General features: G+C 45.0%; 1 protein-coding gene across 2 annotated transcripts in view; it reads right to left on the reverse strand.

The window, feature by feature from the left end:
- Positions 1 to 21,939, reverse strand: part of LOC147730245 (multidrug and toxin extrusion protein 1-like) — a 673,781-nt gene that overhangs the window by 212,576 nt on the left and 439,266 nt on the right. For both annotated transcript variants that reach the window (XM_086958536.1, XM_086958535.1), the window contains exon 7: positions 17,995 to 18,092. In XM_086958536.1, coding sequence (XP_086814662.1) covers positions 17,995 to 18,092 — 98 coding nt within the window. The remainder of the gene's footprint in view (positions 1 to 17,994; positions 18,093 to 21,939) is intronic.

Genomic DNA, 21,939 nt, shown 5'->3' on the forward strand with positions numbered 1-21,939 from the left:
CACCCCACTGCTGAAAAAACCAGGCCTAGACATAAATGACTTAAACAACTTCAGACCCGTATCCAACCTTCGTCTTCTCTCCACAATCCTAGAAAAATGTGTACTCCAACAACTAACCCAACACCGGGACAACACCAACGTTCTCGATTCCCATCAGTCGGGATTCAGGAATGGTTGCAGTACTGAAACCGCGATCCTTAACATAATCGATGACATCCATAAATCATTGGACTCAGACCAATGCTGCCTCCTTATTCTCCTAGACCTATCGGCAGCATTCAACACAGTAGATCACAAACTTCTCCTCATGGCTCTCGAAGATAGGGCTGGTCTAGACGAGGTGGTCCTCAAATGGTTCTTTTCATTCCTTCACAACCGCTTTCAGAGAATTAAAATCAAAAGCTTTGAGTCCGACCTCCACCCCGTCAACAAGGGAGTACCCCAAGGATCAGTGCTCTTCCCCCAACTTTTCAACATTTACATGGAAGCCCTCACCACCCTACTCAGAAAAGCTAACATCCCTTTCCACCTGTATGCTGATGCTACTCAAATTTACTTGGAAATCTCCTCTGCCAAAGACATTCATAGACTCAATGATACACTGAGAGAAGTGCAACTTTGGCTGACAAGCAACCACTTAAAACTGTATCCGGACAAAACTGAACTACTCCTCATTTCGAACAAAGAAGAGAACCCACAAATGGTTGAGAGGTTAACAGCTATTGATGCGCTCAATGGGAACCTCACCCCGGCTGACTCTGTTAAATCTTTAGGCTTTACGCTAGACCCAAAACTGGACATGACTAAACACATTAAGATCTTGGCGAAGAGCGCCTTCCTTAACCTGAGGCTACTAAACAAAAGAAAACTTTTTATTCCGACCAAAGATCTTAAACAAGCCACCCAAGCATTGGTGCTGTTAAGACTGGACTATGGAAACGCAGTCCTCTCAGGAGTAGCTAAAACACATCTTGCTCCTCTAAAAACAACTCTCAACATGGCGGCCATAATGGTCACTGGAATAAAGAACTTTGATCACATCTCTACTGCACTCAAATAACTCAAGTGGCTACCAATAGAATTGCGTGCGAACTTCAGAACAGCCTGCCTCACCCAGAAAGCCCTTCACACAGGCAAACCCGAATACCTGGCGGCCAAAATTAAAAAAGCAGGCCAGAACAGGAACCTCAGAAGCTCCAGCACCCTACTTCTCATCCCGCTAAAATCACGAAAACAAAAAACCGCGGCCAGGTCCTTCGCCGGAAACACGCTCAAAATCTGGGACTCTATTCCCCTTCACATTAGAACTAGTCCTTCTTTTGCTAAATTCAAAAGTCAGCTCAAAACCCTTTTCCCCGATGGATCCCTAATGAACAAATAGGAGCAGCTGGAGTCTTGAGATTGACACCTCACCCCTCTCGGATGCGGTGTTAACATGTCCTTGAATTGGAACTCTTTGTGATTTTCATTACTATTACTCTTATCTGGAGTGTCTTGCTTTATTATATTATATTCTGCTCTCTTTTCCTCTGCTCTGTAACTGATGTGAAGAGCTCCGATACCCTCCGGTCAGGCTAGCACTATATAAAACTTCTTAAATAAATGACAGATATGACCTCTGTGGGCAGGAGGGCGCGGGCTTCCTACACCTGGCGTGGGAGTGTGGGGCAATAGCACAATATTGGACTGAAGTGGGAAGTGCTTTGGGGGACATCAGGGTTGCACCAAACGATTCTTAGTGATTGGCTTTCTCATAGCAAAGCGTAGAATTGCCTGCCGATGGGTCGGGTAGAGCCCCCAAATTCAAGGAATGGTTGAAGGATCTTACTTATTGTCAGGAGCAAACAATATTTATGCTGAATTGCTACCCTCCCACTCACGTCCAAGGGACATCTGGGACCCACTCACGAGCTATCTACTCAGAATAAATGCAATGGACGCACCAGACCAGAGAACTTCTGCGCAGGTTACACGCCACACCGACAATGACAGGCTGCACGATCAGGGGATTGGCCGTTGTCACGATTGTTGAAGTAAAGAGCACATCTCTCATGATAATAATACCCATCATGTGCTAGACCTTGTGTAACTTAATTCAATTACTGTACTGTGCTGCTGTATTTTATGGACTGCTAATGTGATGTCTACTATACCTATGTAATTGTTATATTGTCATGTTGAAAAATGCCAATAAACAGAGTTTTAAAAAAAAATAAAAAAAATAAAGCTCCCAGTTTTCCGTTTTTACCGTTTTTACAGAAAAGATCGACAAAAGGCTGTGTGTTTCCTGCCTGCATTGTATTTTGAGTGCAGAAAAATATAGAAAACTGGGCTTCATTTGAGTGACTTGCCATCCTATGATCTGTAAATCTCGGACAAGTTGCTATACAGATTCACAGCATGATGAGTTAAAAAATAGAATGACATTTTCTTAATCACTGCAGTCTTCATTTATGTTTGCAATATTATGCTAATAATATCATGTGGGTGTATTGTTTTATTAAATGTGGCTGTATGATGTGCTGAAGCCTGGCTAACAACAGGGACTGCACCTTTATCGGTTAAATAAATGTTTTTAAAAAGACAAAAATAATAGGCATTGTCATTTACAATGCCAATAGCTTAAACTCACGTAAATGCGAGATCTATAGCACTGCAAATGCTTATTTGGTTGAAGGCTGCCCTTGCTCGGCATTCTGCATGCACAAATCAGCCTCAAATCATCATATTTCAGAAACCAGATCAACCCATCCTTTGCCCCATAGGGTCCTCGTCACAAAAATGTACGGCAAGTCGCTTTCCCTACCCTCTAAACTGTTTTTTTTGGAATGCGGACTGGGGCGGAGCACATGAAATGGGAGGAGCCAAAAGACAAACACGAGGATGCAGCTGTGTGTGCTATCTTGGGAAGCACACTAGAGAGCATAAAGCTGTGACGAGGTATACGAACCATACTGGGACACACCTCAAGTTTTTGGCCGCCTTATAGTTCATCTTTTGTTTTAAATGTGACACCCCGAATCGACCAAATCATCTAATAACTCAACACTTGTGAAAAGTGACAATTTGAAGCTATGCCTGGATTTGGACATTGTAGTAGAAACTTGCTTCTTTTCACTGGGATAAAGCACACCGAACCCTAGTTGCATAAAGATTTGGACGCTGCGATGCTTCACCAGTTCTAGCAGCGAGCTACATAAGTGCTAGAACACATAAGGTAACATTCACAGGAACGGTCGATGGTAGTGGTAAAGTTGCATTGTTTAGGTCAGAACTGTCTGTCTCATATGGAGGATACAGAAATTCTAAACACAACACCTCGTCGATATATCACGATTCCTCTGCAGTCCCGGTCTCAGTTGCTTTGTGTCCACCTTTGAACCCCAATGTTGTACTTTTATATCATCGACAGATCCAAATAGTTCTGATGGAGCAAAAAACGAGCCAGCAGTACTACTGGACACAGTTTCTAGGAGTAAAACAAACATGGCGCCTTGTCAGGACTTTGAAGCACCATATGGCAGCAATACAATATGTAACACTAAGAAGGCATACAGTGAAAACATCCCTTTTTCCTACCACCCTCTCCCATTGGGCCTGTCCTTAGGGGTATACGTAAAGATGTTACAGGGTGAAACGAGGACTCAGGACACATGCAAAAGATGACAGCATGGGGCAGTGATCAAACTGAGTACATGACATGAATGCGGAGCTTCTGGTCTTCCCAATCCCACAGCATGAGGCAGTGATCAAATGTGCGGTGAGTACACAACATGAATGCAGAGCTTCTGGTCTTCCCAATCCCACAGCATGGGATAATGATCAAATGTGCGGTGAGTACACAACTTGAATGCGGAGCTTCTGGTCTTCCAAATCCCACAGCATGGGATAATGATCAAATCTGCGGTGAGTACACGACATGAATGCGGAGCTTCTGGTCTTCCCAACCCTATACTTGGGTAGCTCACCCAACCCTGTTATCTCTTGGCTTTCTGGGATGTGTGTTACAGTTTGATCTCGTAAAACCAGGGCTTCACGCCCCATGCTGCAAAGGAAAACTCTAGCCTGTGTGAGCTGCTCACCCAAGGTTCATGGACATGGAGAGATAAGTGAGAAAGGAAAGGTCTCATGAATAGAAGGGTTACTGACAAGCATCAAGAGGGAGGGGGGCAGGATGTCTTGGAGTTACGTAAGGACAGGGGTTAATAAGACGAAGGGGCTCCAATGTGAGGAGGTTGTGAGCAGTCTGCAGCAAAGACACAAGACAGACTGAATGGTTCAGAGTAGCAAGAAGTGAGGGGAGAGGTGCAACGGGTTAAAGTCCAAGGAGACTTTCAGCAAGGCAAAATGGCGACTGCCACATCAGAACATGGACAGCAGGGAGCAGAAACTGGCTTTAACGAGTGAGAGCATGATAATTGTAGTGTAAAGAAACATGTGTCGAGGGGAAATGGTGACAGTAGGAGTGGAAGGCAACTGTTGACTAAATATAGTGAAAGTAAGGGAAACAAGCCTTTGCAATGCAATAGGACTTGCATTTACGCGAGACCTATTGCCTTGCATTATAGAAAACGGAAGTGGGGGAGCATGGACAAATAGTGTGCCGGCGGGAGAAGGGAGTGAGAAGGCATGTACAAAGTAGTGCTCACAGTCTAAATAATACGTACCGTACTGTGTAACATTTGAAGTAAAGGGGCCAATTGCCATGGAAGGGTACAAATGACGACATGGCCATAATAAGGTGGGACTAACAAGCCTCATAATCAGATGGCAGCATTTACGATATATTCCACAGAGCTTCCACTCCATACTCGATTACTGCACGCCTCGCAAAGCGAGCAGCGTATGTGCGATGCCGCTATAGGCTCGACCTAAGAAAGAGGTACCATGTATCCGGAAACCCTAACCATAAACTACATTCAACAGATAGGCGAAGGGCCTTGTGACCAACCATCCAGCTAATATGTTGGCCGCAAGGCCAATTTGTTGATCTGCTTATGACCTTTGAACCATTTTGCAAATATGCATGACTTTTGTAGATACCAGGACTATAAATATATGAGGCACAACTGCCACTATTGTATAATTTTTTGTGGCGCAAACCACTAAATCAGATTTATGAAGACATGTAAAGCCACTTTGCGTGCCTTTACTTGGCCCCAAAAAAATGGAGTTAGGCAGAACAAATTGCTGTGTTGCCTTACTCTGTGCAAAGGAGGCGTGCCATGGGTGTTACGGTGGGTGTTTCCATGCAACATCTATAGATTTTGATGCATCTCCAGATTTACAAGACCTGGTAAATCTGGTGCCGCACCAAAACCTTACTCCTCACCAGGTGAGGTGCAAATGGGGGAAATAGCACTATTGGTGCCCCTTTTTTTACTCGTTCTATATGTGCTTCATTCTGCACACATAGAAAGAGGAAAACGGCTCTCAGGATTGTTTTTGTGCAGGAAGTTGTCCCTTCCTGCACAAACATAATCCTGCATGCAACACAGACACCCTTGCACCATGGTGAAAGGGGTCTGTGCTGGTTCTGGGCTAACAAAACAACACCAGCACAGGGGTAAAGGACATGAATGTGTCCTATACCATAGATACTGTGCATTCCTGCCCTTTGCCTTTAACCCAGGGCAGCGCATCAAGATAACTTGCTGCCTTGCTCCGCACCAAAATGTCATCAATCTGCACTTAGTATGCTGTGATCAGTGTTGGCATTTTTTAATTTGTCTGGAACAATCAAGAGATGCCCATTTATATACGAGAGGCCAAAAAAACAGGATGGACACAAAATGTGGCAGTAGCTTGGTTGGATTAGATTACTGTGAGTGTTTGGTTACAATATATAAAAAGTGGAAATTAGAGAAGTGGGTAATACACTTTTTATTTTAATGTAAATTTGACACTGATGAATCTTCATCAAATGTGGCAGGCAGTTTGAATAGGGAGTGAAATTAAAAAAATGATAGGTCAGAATATGTTTTATTTATTACTGACTTTGGCACCTTTTTTTTATATATCTTTGTTTATTGAAGTTTTTAAAGGTGAACACAGTACATACGACAGAAGAGAAGCGTTGCAAATGTTGTTACAGCAGCAATAATCATATGACAGTGTTACATACAGGATATGAACTAATCAGCAAACTCACGAAAACCAAACGGACATCGGTCAGTACAGCTGTGAATTGTATGATTTTGGATAGTTTAACGTTCCCCGTTTAAAGCATCTTATTACAGATTAGGCAACATGGAAGTACAAATCAGAAGAATAATCATTTGCAAGTCGTCACATAGAGGGAGATGCATGCAAGGAATACAGAAGAACATGGCATGTCGAGAAGCTAGGTTACATGTCTACTTCAGGGACTCAGTTTGCATGGCAAAGTATTAAACATACAGTTTAGGTGGATCACTCAATTATTCCGGCCTTGTAATATGTTAACCAAGTGATCTCTCGTGCTCTGCAGCCCCAGTCGCTGAATGTTCAGATGTAGGGGAGTTCGCCCTCGCCCGCGCCCATTGCATAAAAGGCTCCCAGATGTCTCGGGGTCGAGATGCAGAGGGCATCAGCTCCCAGTAGGTACCGAGGTGTGTGTGTCCATAAGTAACATCAGATAACCAAGCTGCAAATGTAGGCAATTTTTTCCAACCCTAGCATATAGTAATAGAAGGGCATGCAGTTTTCGTCTAGACGGTTCAGTGTTATTTACCAGTCCCACGAGCCCTAAATGTGGGGATGGATCATCGGGCCTCCCAACTATCTGATTCACTGCATCAAAGATTTCGTGCCAGTAGTCTGTGAGCAGATGGCAATTCCAGGCTACATGTAGGAAGGTAGCATCGACAAAACCACACCTCTAGCATTTAGTATCCTCTCTCAGGTGCATGCGAATGAGGCTAATAGGGGTGCGGTAAAATTTTAAATGTATGAGGCGCAGTTTGTAGTTAGGGGAAAGCTCCAAAAGCTGTTTACAGCAAAAGGACCATTGCACGTCAGTCAGCGGTGGATCCAATTCCCTATTCCAAAGGTTCATGGAGGTTGGCACTATAATCGGGGTTTTGTCTTGCATGCTAGTGCATAGGCGAGTAACCAATTTTTTCGGGGATGCCCGAGCTAATATGTTTTGGAGGGCAAGCAGTGTTGGGGGCTCATCTGGAAAACCCTCCCAGAACGACCGACATGCCGCCTTCAATTTGTGATAAGCAAACAATTCCCTGAAAACAGCCAAACCCTCCTCCTCTGTGGGTCTCTGAACACCCCGTTTGGGTATATATCAGCGAATGTGCGAATTTGGATGCCTCCTAACGAAATCTCACCTCCGCTCTCTTCCAGGCAAGGCAGCATTGGGTTATGTCTCAATGGAATTGCAGGTGCATACAGTAATGGGAGGCGAGCCTGTCGCTGTAATTCGTGCCATGCCCAGTGTAAGGTGTTAGCTGAATCCACATTGACAGCGGGCCTTGGGGCTTTTTGGTACAGAGCTACTCCCAAGGGCAATGGTGCCATCGAGTCGAGCTCTACCGCAACATGCGGTTGGTAGGGCGTTGGGTAGGTCCAGAAATGTAGAAATTGAGCTTGCGCACATAGTGCATACAGATGCATGTCTGGAGCCCCTAGACCACCCTGTCTCAGCGGCAAGGTTAATAAAGCCCAGGAGATTCTGGCTTGACCGCCTGCCCACACCAGGGATAGTAGATGGGATTGAAGGCAACTAAAGAAATGTTTCGTGAGCGGGATCGGGATATTTGCAAACAAATGAAGAAATGTAGGTAGGATCACCATTTTCGATAGGGCCACCTTCCCCGCTATTGAGAGAGGTCATTTCGACCAGATTGCCACCCTACTCTCGAGCCAGTCAATAGCTCTCCCAAAATTCAAGGACCAAATATCTTGGAGGTTTGCGACTGACCCATATTCCCAAATACTTGACTTCTTCTGCCTCCCAGCGAAGTGGAAATTCTGATTGCACCTCAGGTGTGTTGTCTGACAAAGGGGAGATTACTGATTTAGCCCAATTTATAGACACTCCAGATAAACTGCTGAATTTTACAAATTCACGCAGTAGGGGGTCTAGATTGACAGCGGGGTTCGAGACATATAGGGTGACATCATCAGCATAGAGGGAAATAATAAACTGCGTGTACTAAAGCCTATCCCTCGAGCAGTATGATGTTGTCTTATTCTGGCTGCAAGTGGTTCCATGGCGATAGCAAAGAGTAGAGGAGACAGGGGACATCCCTATCTCGTGCCTTGGGAGATTTTGAATGAGTCAGAGATCATGCCATTTACCCGTACCCGTGCCGTCGGTTTGGTATAGAGCAGCCGCACTTGAGCAATAAACATCGGACTGAATCCCATGCGCTCTAGAATGCCGAAGAGGAAAGGCCACTTGAGGGAATCGAATGCCTTCGTGGCGTCCAGAAAGACGGCCACAGCCTGTACAGTAGGGTGGAGGTAATGTAGTACTGAGAAAATGGTTCTCAGATTATGGGATGTAGAGCGGCCAGCTATGAATCCCGATTGGTCCGGTAGGGCCACCATCGGGAGAAGGGGTTGTAGACGGTCAGCTATTAGTTTTGCGTAAATCTTTACGTCCACATTGATTAGGGAAAGGGGCCTGTAAGAGTCCAATGACCTTTCATCTTTATCTGGCTTTCGTAGCGTCATAATCAAAGCTTCCCTCATTGAAGCTGGGAGAATTCCTATTTCAGGTGACTCCGCATACACAGTATGCAGTCTTGGTGCCAATTCCTCCACATACGTTTTATAGAACGCCGTGGTAAGGCCATCTGGGCCAGGTGCCTTATTTAATGGCAGTCCCTTAATCACTTTAGCAATATCTTCTATTGATACTGGGTGATCCATGTATTTGCGGTGCATGGCATTAAACCAAACCAGACCGATTTAGTCTAAAAAATCTTAAAAGTGCTCAGGTATAATAGAATGTGTGGTAGTGTATAAATTGGAATAGAATGCTCGAAACTCCTGTAAAATCTCAGATTGCCCTTTTACAGCATGGCCATTTGGATTATTTATTGTGTGTACGTATGTAGTCGCTTTGATGTTACTAATAAGTCTGGCTAGGGTACGACTTGGTCTATCGCCCTCCCCATATCTTCTGACTTCAGCCTGCTTACCCAGGAATTTGAGCTCCCGTTGGGCCTCTTCTGCATAGTCTAACAATTTTGCTTTTAATTCTGCTGCTATCTCGGGGTTGGGATCGATACAGAACATGTTTTCAAGTTCTTTTATTTTCTCCTCCAGGGTACCGATAGTGCCCCTGATGGCTTTGAGGACTCCCGCCTGTCTCGCTATACACTAACCCCGGATGATCACTTTGAAAGCGTCCCACAGCACCGACTCGGTGGATACCGAGCCCGAGTTAAGGGTAAAATAGTCTGCGATGTCTTTTCTAATCTCCTCTTTAAAGGCTTCATCTAGTAGAGTGTGTGGGGGAAGTCGCCAGCTAAAGGCGAGTGTAGTATGTCCGGGATCGCCAATTCTAGTAGGCAGGGAGCATGGTCAGAGAATGAGCGAGCCAGGCCACGAACCCCCACTGTCCAGGCGGCTACATCGGGGTAAACCAGCCAGAAGTCTAACTTTGACCATGCTGCGATTTGACTGGATATACATGTCCCCTCACGGGTATCCGGGTGGCACATTCTCCAGATGTCGATCAAACCTCCCTCCAGCATAATATCATGAAGAGCCTGACTTGCATGCGGGTGCAATGGCCTGGCCGTACCTTTGCGATCTAGGGCGTCATTCAAAACCACATTAAAATCGCCTCCCCAAATAATGGTAGAGCAGTCCATCACATTAATCCTGGCCCAACCTCTCTAAAAAAATCTGGCGCGTCAGTATTCGGACCATACACTGCTGCTAGCACTACGGGTTTACCATTCAATACCCCATGAAGCACAACATACCTTCCCTCCGGATCAATATGTGTCTTGCGCTCCCTCCAGCCCAGCCCCCTATGTACAAGCAGCGCCACCCCTCGAGCTTAGTTTGAATTTATAGCAGAGTAAGTAGTCCCTCATCTGCTATGTTTTAGTTTTGTTGAAGGTTGTGAATTAAGATGCGTTTCTTGTAAAAAACAGACATCTATTCCATGCCGTTGCAAATATGCATGCATTAACCTTGCTTTCCTGCCATCATTCAATCCCCGGATATTCCATGTAAGAATCTTAAGAGTTTCCTTAGTTACTCCCATCTATATTTTGCCTTCAATATATGCTCGCCTCCCATGCGACACCCATCTGACCTGTGTTGTATGCTGATAGGGAACTTATTCACAGATGACCGATATCTTACCAAACCCCCAACTGACCCCAACCACCCTCCACCCACTCCAACCCCCCAATCAGGTTGTGTCAAATCCCCCCCCACAGTCATGCAGAGCGTGGAAACTATTAGCAAAACGAAACATTGGGAATCACCCCTCGGAGGCGCGGCAGCACGCGCATACACCCCTGTCTTCACAGTGTGGTTGAGGAACTTGGAAGTCGCTTCTGCAAGGACCCAACATTTTATAACCAACATAGCAACAATGCATATTAACAAGAAAAGGCCCCACTGTGTTTATGTTAGCTCAGAAGCAGGAGGAGGGCATGTTTCTCCAGGTACTCAATCAATAACATGAAGAACTAGTGTTCACATATAGAGATTATGCATCACAAGGAGAGGTGCGAACCCCCCAGATGCCTTGTGTCAATCTTTGTCGCTCAATTGATCCCCTCCCCCGCCTCTTACTGTGCTACTGCTTTTATTTTGGGGCCACAGATGTGTTTGGCGAATTTAAGCGCGGATTTAGCGTCAGTAAAAAAATGTGCAGTTCCATCATGGGACACTTTAAGTTTATCAGGATACAGCAATGAATATTGAATTTCGGCTTGGAGTAGGAGACGTTTTGCCGGGAGGAATTCTCGGCGGGCTGCCTGTACAAAGGCGTGAAGTCAGGATAAAAGGAGATTACCTTTGTGTGTGATTCGCCCTTTTTCTCTGGCTAACCGCAATATTAAGTCTCTGTCCTGATAGTTTAGTAGTTTAGCCAGTATAGGTCTGGGTGTGTCCCCCACCGGTGGTTTTTGGCCAAGCGCTCTGTGAGCGCATTCCACCGTAAACACAGGAGACAGGTCAGGGTCGAAGAGTTCGTGCATGAGGTCCGAGAAAAAAATCACTTCCATTTTTGTAATGGCCGTCGTCTCCGGAATTCCGGTGATACTGACGTTGCTCCTCCGGGAGCGCGCTTCTAAATCGTCTGTCTTTGCCTGTATGACTTCCAGTAACTTGTCCATGCTCGAAATTCGCTACTTCGTTTCCTGTTAGAATTCACGATCCTCGGTATGGCAGTTTTTCAGGCAGTCCAATCGTGTTTCGTGAGTGGAAACCTGGGATTTAACTGACTCAAACTGTGATGTCAGGGTGTCCAATTTGGAATTAATGTTCCTAAGACTGGTGCGCATTTCCAGCATCAGCGACCTAGGGCCTCATTTATGAGACTGTGCGTCACTTTTACGCCACCGGTGCATCACTTTTTTGTGACGCACCAGTAGCGTAAAAAATGCGCCTTGTTGCGCCATATTTACAAAGTGACGCATCTAGGTAGATGCGTCACTTTGTAAACCCCTGCGCCACATTATACCTGCGCCAGGTATAATGTATGCACGGGGGCGTATTGACGCAAGGAAGGGTCATAGAAGTGACGCAGTGAAATCTATGAGATTTCACTGCGTCACTTTTAGGACGCCGTTCCGTCAAAATCTTGCGCCTGCCTCACAGCAGGCGTAAGACTGACGCAGGCCCTTTCACATGGGGTTTGCCCCATGTGAAAGGACGCATTGCTGGAGTTGCATCACTTTTGTGACACACTCCAGCAATGCGTCACTTTTGCGCTTACAGATACGTCAGAAATACTGACGTATCTGTAACTCCTTCCGACATGATGCGTCATACATTAAATATGACGCATCAGGAATGTTGCAAGGAGTGCGCACTGAGAAGTGACGCATCGCTGATTTCACGCAGCGATGTGTCATTTCTTATAAATGAGGCCCCTAATGTCTTCCTCTTGGCCTGCACCAGATGTATCGCTCCCCGCAGCTTCTTGGTCTGGCCCATTTTGTTTTGCCTGACGTTTATTTTCAAATGTGATTTTCGGTTGGCGAGGCTTAACTTTGCCCATGTTGTCCAAGAGGTAGTCCGTCGACTGTGTGTCTCAGGACAACGTACAGCGTGTGTCCCACGAGGTTCTTGCCCCGAAGCAGGGCAGGGAGTCCAGAGCCAGCAGCAATGCAGAGCTAAATAGGGGGGACCACCACCTTCGTAACCAGCCAGAGTCACCGCCAGCAAGGCTACACGAGACACCAGAATGGCTTCAAATGTCAAGTCGGGCCGCACGCTCAGTAGATACCTCCAATCATTTGCTAGTGTAAGTCTCTTAGCAGCATATGCAACCAGGGCGGTCCACACCGATGATACTTTGCTGCAGTTCACAATACCCAGCGACTATAGGGTCCAAGTGTATGCACAAATAATGATGGCATCCGCAGTAGAACAGCCATTGCCTGAGTACATGCCCATCGGCTAATGCGGACTTGCAATCTCGATAGCAGGGGAGGGCCTCACCTCAACGCGGTTTTAGACAAGTCGGCAGACGGCATCAACATGCATCCGCTGCGTCCTCTCCAGTCATGTAGGCACCCTGTCACCACCGGCAGCAGCCACAGCTCATCACTTTAGCCCCGTTGCACCAGTTCAGCAGGTCGTTCAGGACATTGAAAGGGGCCCAGTTTTAACCAGCCACACACTATGCAGACACATCACGTAGCCGTCACCAGCAGCACATATTGGACACCCCACAAAGCAGTTATACTTGCAGTTGTGTTAGCAATAACTCGGATTTGGCCTCCAGTAATACTCCTCTTGTCATCCACCTCACAGCGCCGAGCCGAGAGCAGATCTCCTCCGCTCCCGAGCACACAAATGGCGCCGTCTGCCCAATCCACAGTGATCTCCAGCAGCAGTACTTAGGGCGTTCAGCGTGCTGTAGTTACATATGTCGATCCCCAGTTAAGTCGCGACGGGCAGCCGTCTATATTCGCGGCTCTATCTGCGGCTCTGCAGCGCTCGCAGGAGAATCGCACCTCACTCGGCTGCAGGCCTCTCCGACCACGGGCTCGATTTTGGCGCAGAGCCGAGCACGGGCATCCTGCATCCAGCACCCCGCGCCGCCTCCTACCGGTTCCTGCAGTCGGCAGCGCACAGTTGCCTTCCACTCCAGCTCCCGCTCTGGAAAGAAGCGTTTTCTCAGTGCAGTGCGCCGTAGTTATGTCCTCACATCAGCGTTTTGACAGGATTATGAAAGGATTACAGCCTCAGCCGGTGGAGCTCGCTTAGGAAGCGGCCATTTCACAGCTCGGCCAGCCACACCCCCGACTTTGGCACCTTTTGATGCATCTACATGTTATTTAGAAGAGACTAACATATATACACTACTAATGGTTTTTGTACTTTCATGAAGGTCTATCAAGGGAGTTAGACTTATAAGGGTGGGGTTAAAAAGTGTACATATGTTAATTCTTCTGGCACCATTAAATATATCTACATGAAAGCCAACTGCAAGGCCAGTCTGATTAATCTATCAGCAAAAACCATACCCTGCTGCGGACAGATGAAAAGAAAAGGCGTGAGCCTGGCCCGCAGATTTTGCTACATCATTTAGATAATTGTGCTGCCTAATTTGATTCTCTGTGCCACATGATCCTAATAACCCTAATATTAGTAAAGGTCTGGCTAGTGAATTGGGAGCTGTCACTTTAAGGAAGGAATTCATATTTCACGGGTAACAATAACATATTTTCCATATATCATTGTTCACTGTGAGATATATAGTTTTATTCCAGTGCGTTTTGTGCAATAAAAGAGGGATTTATGACTGCATTACTGGCAAACCCCAATAGCATCTAGGTTTTGCACTGTATCTATAGTGGCCCTTCAATTGAGGCTTTTAAGAGAAATATCTATTGTCTCTTATAACAAAAAAAAATTTTGTTGTTCGTGTTCTAGGTAAAGAGCCATTGCTTTTTTTAGGGATTATTTTTTACCTTTTATTGGTACATTTTGGCCGCCTGTCAAAACGTGAAACCACTGCGCCTGGCGTCATATCAGGATCTGAGTAAAGCAGCCGAGTTGAGTTTGGCTGGCTGTCCCCTGTCCAGCAAAGGAGCGGAGGTAGTAATCTCCGATTCCCTCCGACTCCCTGGCGGAGTACCGCCGGCTTTATTTGGAGGTCTCCGCCAGTATGGCAGAGACCGCAGCTGCTCCTCTGAAGGCTTTACAGTTTGCTGAGTGTCCGCTATATTTTATGAGGGTGCTCAGCAAACCTTTTGTTTTACAAGAACAAACTCTCAATGCAGGAGTTTGTTTTTGTAAAACAAAATGCGAACAACCTTGAAACGCTGGGCGTTTTCTTCCACGATCTGAGGGTCATTTTTATTTTTCTATTTTCAGGACTACCATGCTTTCTCTGCTGGTCCCTGGAAAAACCCCAAAGCTAATCAGGCAGTCTGCTCTATATAAGACGGGTGTCTTATGTAAGTACATTGACAACCCCAAGTCCGTCAGGCAGTCAAGTTAAGATTTCTGACCGCCCCACTCTAAATGAATGGACCAGACTGGGAGACAGGGCACTCTACCACGTTTGTAGCAGGGTACCTTCTACGCCAAACTCTAAATAACTCTAAGTCCAACGTGCACAGCCTCTGGTTGGGTGCAAAACGTTCTGAGTTCAGTCATGGTATGGCCTTCGGCTGTGCAAAATGAGCTTTGCTGGTTCTGTAGGTATGGATGCTGGTCGTGCACACAGCATTAGGCCATGTGCATCTGTGGTGGCCATCGGTGAATGCATTTTTGTATGAGTTTCCTAAAATACATTCACAGATGGCTGACACGGAAGCATTTTTGAGGTAGTCTTTTTTTGAAACATTAAGAAAATAAATCTACATATGCTCGACATCTGTGTGCCATTGCACGTTCATAGAGGACGATCAACAAATGGTATAAAACCATTTTAATATGGACGCTCAGCAAGAGGTGCTAGGAATAGGAGGGAGATGGGATTGATAGGGGGATGCAAAGAGCAAGGAAAGAGACAAAGCGAGGAATAGACAATCTCTGAGATGCACTACAATGTAAGGTGTACTGTCAGCAGTGGAAGGATTGACGTCATCTAATCAAAACACAGTTAGATCAAAATGCTTCTGAGCGGGACATACACAAGAGTAGGGAACAAGAAGTAGTATCAGGAGCAGGGAAGTGAGACAGACAACAAGCTCTCCAATCATGAGCAACAGGTTGACCCAAGGACCAATGTGAGTATAGGTAATGTATAGGAAACAATGGGTCTACAGTGTCTGTATCTGATACCGAAAAAGGTGATCAATAATAGCCGACAACTCCAGCAAAACAATGTGGTGTAGCAGGAACCTCTGATCTTGTGACTTCAGGATGGCGCCAGGTGCTGATTTCCAAGTGAGAGTCATCAGCTTTAAGTCAGGAGGAGAGATGAGTAGTGACGGATGATGCCCATGCTGCACAAAGGGTACAAATACTACAACAAGTGGAGTGGTCATCGACCTGACCTCGTGCATTTCTCCCATCCCACCACCCCTATCCGGTCACATTTCTTAAATTTAATGTGTGAACTTGCCACTGATAGTGGAGACCAAGCACTTTGGCGGATGTAGCTACCTCAATTGATGCAGAGGAGATGGGCTATGGACCTCCCCCTCAATCGTCACCTACCCCCCTGGACATTGGACAGTCAATTTCCTTCAGCCCCCGCCGTTTCTCACTCCTTGTGTACCTTTTACCCTTACTCTCCTTACCCTCCCTTGTGCCATTAATCTTGTCTTATATGCTAGTTAAATGTGTCGAACTACCAATGTAACCCATACCTGATCTAATCTAGAGACTTAGCCATCTGACTGATGCCCGATGGAGCTACCCTGTGAGCTTAAGGGGAGACTGGCTGTGGACTCCCTCCTCGACCATTACCTACCCAGTCGACCATTGAGCAGATTTTCCCTTCATCTCTTCATACTGTCTACTCCCTTTTCCTCTCCCTTCTCAATACCCCTTTGCCCCTATCTGCTCTAGTTCTCTCCCCTTCTCGCTCTTCAATTTGTTGCAATATATGTATCTATACCCTTTTACCCTTCTTAGATCCATTTACTTCATCTTCTATCCTCGTGAAATGTTCTTTTAGTATTTTATGTAATCGTGTAACTGATGTAATTTTGTTATTTATGTTGAACCTTATGTTTAGCACTCCCCCCCATCCGCGGTACTGGCCCCCCCACCGCCCAACCATCCCTTATTGGCCTCCATGAGTGTGCCCCTTGCCAAAGCACTCCCTCTCCCCTTGTTGGGGAGGGTTCCAGCAGTATTGCCTCGGAGTCTCAGAGCCCCCTCTGAGAGAGTCCACTGTGTTAGGGATCTCACACATAATGGAAATAGGCCTTAATTGCAATTGGCCTCCTTGAATGTGCCCCTTGCCAATGCACTCCCTCTCCCCTTGTTGGGGAAGGATCCTAGCATTCCAGTCCTGGAATCTCAGATACCCCTCTGAGAGAGTCCACAGTGTAAAAGGATTCTTCACTTAGCGGCGGTCTGGGATAGTTCCCTTTATCTCTGTATGGCACCTCTTGCCAAAAGCACTCCCTCTCCCCTTTTTGGGGAAGGATCCAGGATGTAGGCCTAGGAGTCTCAGGGGCCCCTTAGAGAGAGTCCACTGCATAAAGGGAACCTCTCGCAACAGAGATGGGAACATTATACCACTTCCCCTGGGATCACAACCTACTGGAATTTGGACGCAGCTTTGACTCGTCTACCGGTTTGTGTCCCCGTCGCCCTCCCCCTCCTCTTTCCATGCGGTGTCTCCTCTTTTCCTCCTTCACTCTATGTCTACCTCCCCTGCTCCTACCCCCTCCCCTGAATCTCTCCTCTTGCCTGCTTTTTCCCTCACGGACATGTCATTATTGTCTATCTCGCCCTTACATGTAACTATGTTACCATGCTCTAACAACCGTGTAACCTTTATAACGATGTAACCTGCAACTATGGTCTGATACTCATGTAAAGCGCTCTGATGCCTCCGGGTCTAGCCAGCGCTATATAAAACCTTTTTAAATAACAAATTAAATAAAAATATGTTATACCCTGTGTTTACATAATGGTAGATGACGGTGTAACGTTCTTTGCTTCTGTCCCTCCCCCAAGTAGTTGACAGAAAATCTGCCTGTAACAGTTATTACAGACATTTCAAGCGATTTTAGCGGCGCCACTCTTGGCAGTCCAATCTATGTCTTAATTTGATTAGTAGGTCGCAGAATGTTTGAAATCCACGATATTTGTGATGCATTCGTTGTTATGACTATATAAGAGCTCTCTCCGACTCTTAGTTAAATGTATAAACTGTATTTCATTCTGCCTATTTGTACAAATAACATAACCATGTATATAAGTCACACCACAAGCTGAATTGCTTCCTGGAACTTTAATATAAGGCTTTAAAGCCACCCACTTTAGCAATGACCCTTGCATAGACCTCAGAGGAATAAAACAATAAGTTTACCTACTAGGATTGAAAATTGACAGGATTGAAAACGCTCTGCAGAATGCAAACCATCAAGGCTCCTTAAAAGACAGCAATGACGTCTTGATCGCCAGTTAATATATCGAAAAAGGCATTAATTTCCCTGTTGAAGCAAAATTTGTCTATTTTCGAAACCATTAGTTCAAATTACTGTATACATCGATGTGAATTTAATCGCAAGAATTTACTGAGAAATTATTATATATTGCAGACTTTCAGTTAGGGTCTTGTAGTAAGTAAACAGTGTAGAAGCATCTTTAAACATGCTTCTTAGCCAACTAGACTTCGATGTTTTTTCTTGTTAAAATCATATCAAATAAAGTAGCACTTACATGACACCATAATCCAGCACAAACATAAAGGCATAATGCAGTATGACGTTAATGATATTTGAGGCAACGCCCGTGAAGATTTGAGGAACAGTAATTCCCTAAAAGAGAAAAGACAATTAAATATGTTAACATGTTAAATGTGTGAAAATATGTGGTTAGTGAGGAGAAACGCTTTTCAGAAATAAAGCTAATTCTACCAGAGAATGTGCTTTTGTGTTTCCTCATCATTAAATAGGTAATGAGGAGGAAATTCGTCCAGGAAATTCTTAGAGGATTTAGTACTTCCTCTGTAAAGTGGAACATCTTCTTACCACCTAACTTTAAATTGTGCTTACCATACTAAAGACACGGGCCAAATTCACCATGTTTTTTTGCATTAGTCAGACTTTGTATGTAAAAAATACATTAATAAATTCTAAAACTATTAATACAAAACCGACTCATAATCCACAGAGTGAGTTTCGATGTCCTTGTTCTCAGTTATATACGCTTAAATTCACCTTCACTAGACCCAGGTAAGCTGACTGATGTAATTAGGAGAACTGCCTTTAGTTGTCAGGAGTGTCCGAAACAACTGAGGTACTCTGGACAGAAACATTTTCCTGGCACTTCATAGAGAATCAATATTGTAATGTTCCCTCCACCTGCTAAGGATCCTAAGAAGGATTTCCCTCATCTTGGATTCCCACAACTAGTGCAACCAACCACTGTACTTGTTGACTATGCCAACAGATTTGATCTGTAAGCATCTCATTTCCTGCTCCACAGGCTTAATGCTAGAAATTGGATTATTAGCTGACGGGGGTGAGAGCCCCACCAAAGGAGTAAACACAATCCTTGTCAGAGTGAACCCCAAAAGTCACTAAATAACCCTGTTCTGAACCCTCTGGTAGTGTGGCACCAAAGTAGACAAGTGTAACGTAGGGCCAATGTGTAAAGTATTTATGCAACACACAAACAAAAATAAAGTGAGAACATAACACAACAAAACACATTTTACAAAAATAGAGCAAGATAAATACATACAATGCACCAATATAGCAGCACCCCAATCAGGAGAAACAACATTTTAAAAGTTTCAAGTAATAACAGAATCAAAAAGCACAAGGTTCAACTTGCAGTTATCTGGTCACCCCTGAAAGTTCGTTGTTCCCCTGTAGCTCAAACAGGGTAACTGGCCTTCTGGGAATCCTTCGTTCAAGGCAAACATGCTCAGTCTTCTTTCTTAAGACAGCAGGTCAGTCCTGCTTCTGAATTTCCCAAAGGTCTAGTACAGTTATGATGTGAGGTTCTGAAGTTGTCATTCTTATTCCCAGTGTCAGCCTGTGGAGGGGGATGCCCCTTTGTCTAACCTTTCTCCTTTCCTGGATTAGGCTGTAATCTGTCTGGAGTGTAAAAAGTCAGGCTGGCAAAGTTGTGAGCAGTATTTTTCAGTGGCAGGGCAGGCAGACCTTAGAAGTCCGGAAGGGGTAAAGGGGTAGACATAGCGCTGAGGATACCCAATCAAGGTCAGGGAGGGCTGAAACCAACCCCCAGGACATCCTGCTCAGGAGAGCAACACCCTGTTCACCACCCAAGGCCCTTTCCCCCTATGTCTGGAAGGAATACTCATCACACTCATATTACAGTCATGTGAACCCTGGAAACAGGCAGGAAGGCACATTTGGGGTGAGCAGAAAAATTGTAATTTTCAAAAAGTTACCAGAATATTAACGTCAGAAGACCAACTACATACATATTGTGTCCTAAGTATAGTTTACAGAAGCATCACCTCTCTGGAGTTAGTAATAGAAAATCTATACCTAATGGGTTTGATATTTTCAAAAATTTAGTTAGGATACAATAGTCAGGCAATATTTCCATAACTGGTATTCAGTATGTGCATACAAACATGAGTTGGACCTTGCACCCCCTTGAAGGTCCCCCTTCAAAATTTGACACCTCGATACCAATATCATCCTAAGCTCATCGAATGACTATCGACCAGTGGTTATCTTAGTAAATTCTGCAATCAGACAAATGCAATCTGCAACCTTGGTATACTCAAATACTTGCCACTCCACAAAGGTCTAAAGGCCTCTAGAAATGTTTTAACCATTACTCAATACCTCTGTGTGAGTCCTACCAGTGCGCCACAACATCATCGGCTTACATGACATACCCACACTGATTGTAACATCAATTGGTCATTCCTAGCACTTAATCTATTAGCAATGGACCATGCGTTTCACCAAGGAGACTCGTAAAGTGTGAACGTAGTTGATTGATCATCCAGTAACATAGAGCCAAAAACTGCACTAGATTTTCTGGGGAAAAGATAAGTGCGAAATCACAAATGGCATGAAACTACATTAAATGCTGCAACCCATGCCCTGAAGAAGCTCAAAATGAAACCGAATAACATGACAGTCTTCTAGATCCCTCACTTTGAGTAAATATGATTGGCACAGCAAGCCAACATGTGGCTAGCAAACATGCTGTCAATGCATTTAAAGAGACTATTGAGAGTTGGACGATTTTTGGTCCATATACCTCTCGGAGCTACCACCGTCATCACTTTCACCAAGGCGACAGAACGACTCTTACTTGTGGGCCAGTGGTGCATAATATCCTGGATTCAGGATTTCTGCATTGATTCCTGCATATATTTCTCCAATTAAAGGCAGTATTTTTACCTGGATTATGCAGAGTATCTGTGTTCTCAAGATAATTGCAATACAATAGTAGGATTAAACAGGCACGCGTAATGACTCTCCATGTTGAGATTATAAATCTCAAACTCTTTCTTTATCATCATTTGAACCGTAATTTTGGAAATGGTCTTGGATAATTTTATGATCATCTAAGGTATTTTTGAACTGCAAGGCTTCAATACAGAACACAATGAATAATCAATAGTAAGTGCAACAGTAATGAGACCCTAAATGCCCAGTTTAAAAAAACAGACGTAAATCAGAACATAAAGAGTGACTGCTGTAAACATGTGCAGTTTTGCAAGTTAAAGCGCCTTGAGAACTTCATGGGTGAGTAGTTTGTGGATTATTGATAGATTGATAGATTGATTGATTGAAAGTCAATTTACAAAAATTCTCAGTATTTTGGGGCAGATTTATGTTAACTGGCGCATCCCCAGGGATGCGCCAGTTAACATGCGCCACAGTGCGCCACAGCTCCGCCAGCCATGGTGCGCCGCATTTATAATGCGGCGCACCATGGTGCAAAAACGGCACAGATGCGTGACGCATCTGTGCCGGAAATGTGGCGCATTGCTGGAGTTGTGTCGCAAGGCTCGGGGGTGCCCCATTTTAACAATGCTGCGTCAAGACCTACGCCTGCTTCAAGCAGGCGCAGGCTTTTGACGCAGCATTGGCCTAAAAGTGACTGAGTGAAATCTCATAGATTTCACTCAGCCACTTTTGCGAGGCGCACCTGCCCCGGAACGCCCACCCTGCGCTGGAACGCCCACAAGCGGCGCAGGGCTTTACAAAGTGACGCATCTGCCTAGATGCGTCACATTGTAAATCGTTCGTAGGGATGCGCCACGTTTACGCCGCCTTGCGTGACGCAACAGCGGCGTAAACGTGGCGCAAGACCCTCATAAATCTGCCCCTTTGTCTGTAAAGCTGGGCTTGTCCCAGGTTTCAGGAGTAATATTGGGTCCATGATGTGACATTATTTATTCATTTGTTGTTATTCCCACAATGCAGAATTGTGTGCACATTACAGGTCAGCAAGTCTGAAAGCGAGAGCGTAGATGGACTTGGCTTTTTTTTCCTTTTTAGTTATTGTATTCAGAATACAACCACAGACATATGGATGGTCACATTGCTGGCAGCAAACTTCTTTACTCCATCACACTTGCTCATAGACTATTAAACATAACATTGCAAAAATCTGGTATCTCTTATTACACTAAGGAAAATCTAATTTCAAATTTATCTCACA

Source organism: Lissotriton vulgaris, chromosome 2_1 (assembly GCF_964263255.1).
Source record: "Lissotriton vulgaris chromosome 2_1, aLisVul1.2, whole genome shotgun sequence".
Classification (NCBI taxonomy): Eukaryota; Metazoa; Chordata; class Amphibia; order Caudata; family Salamandridae; genus Lissotriton; species Lissotriton vulgaris.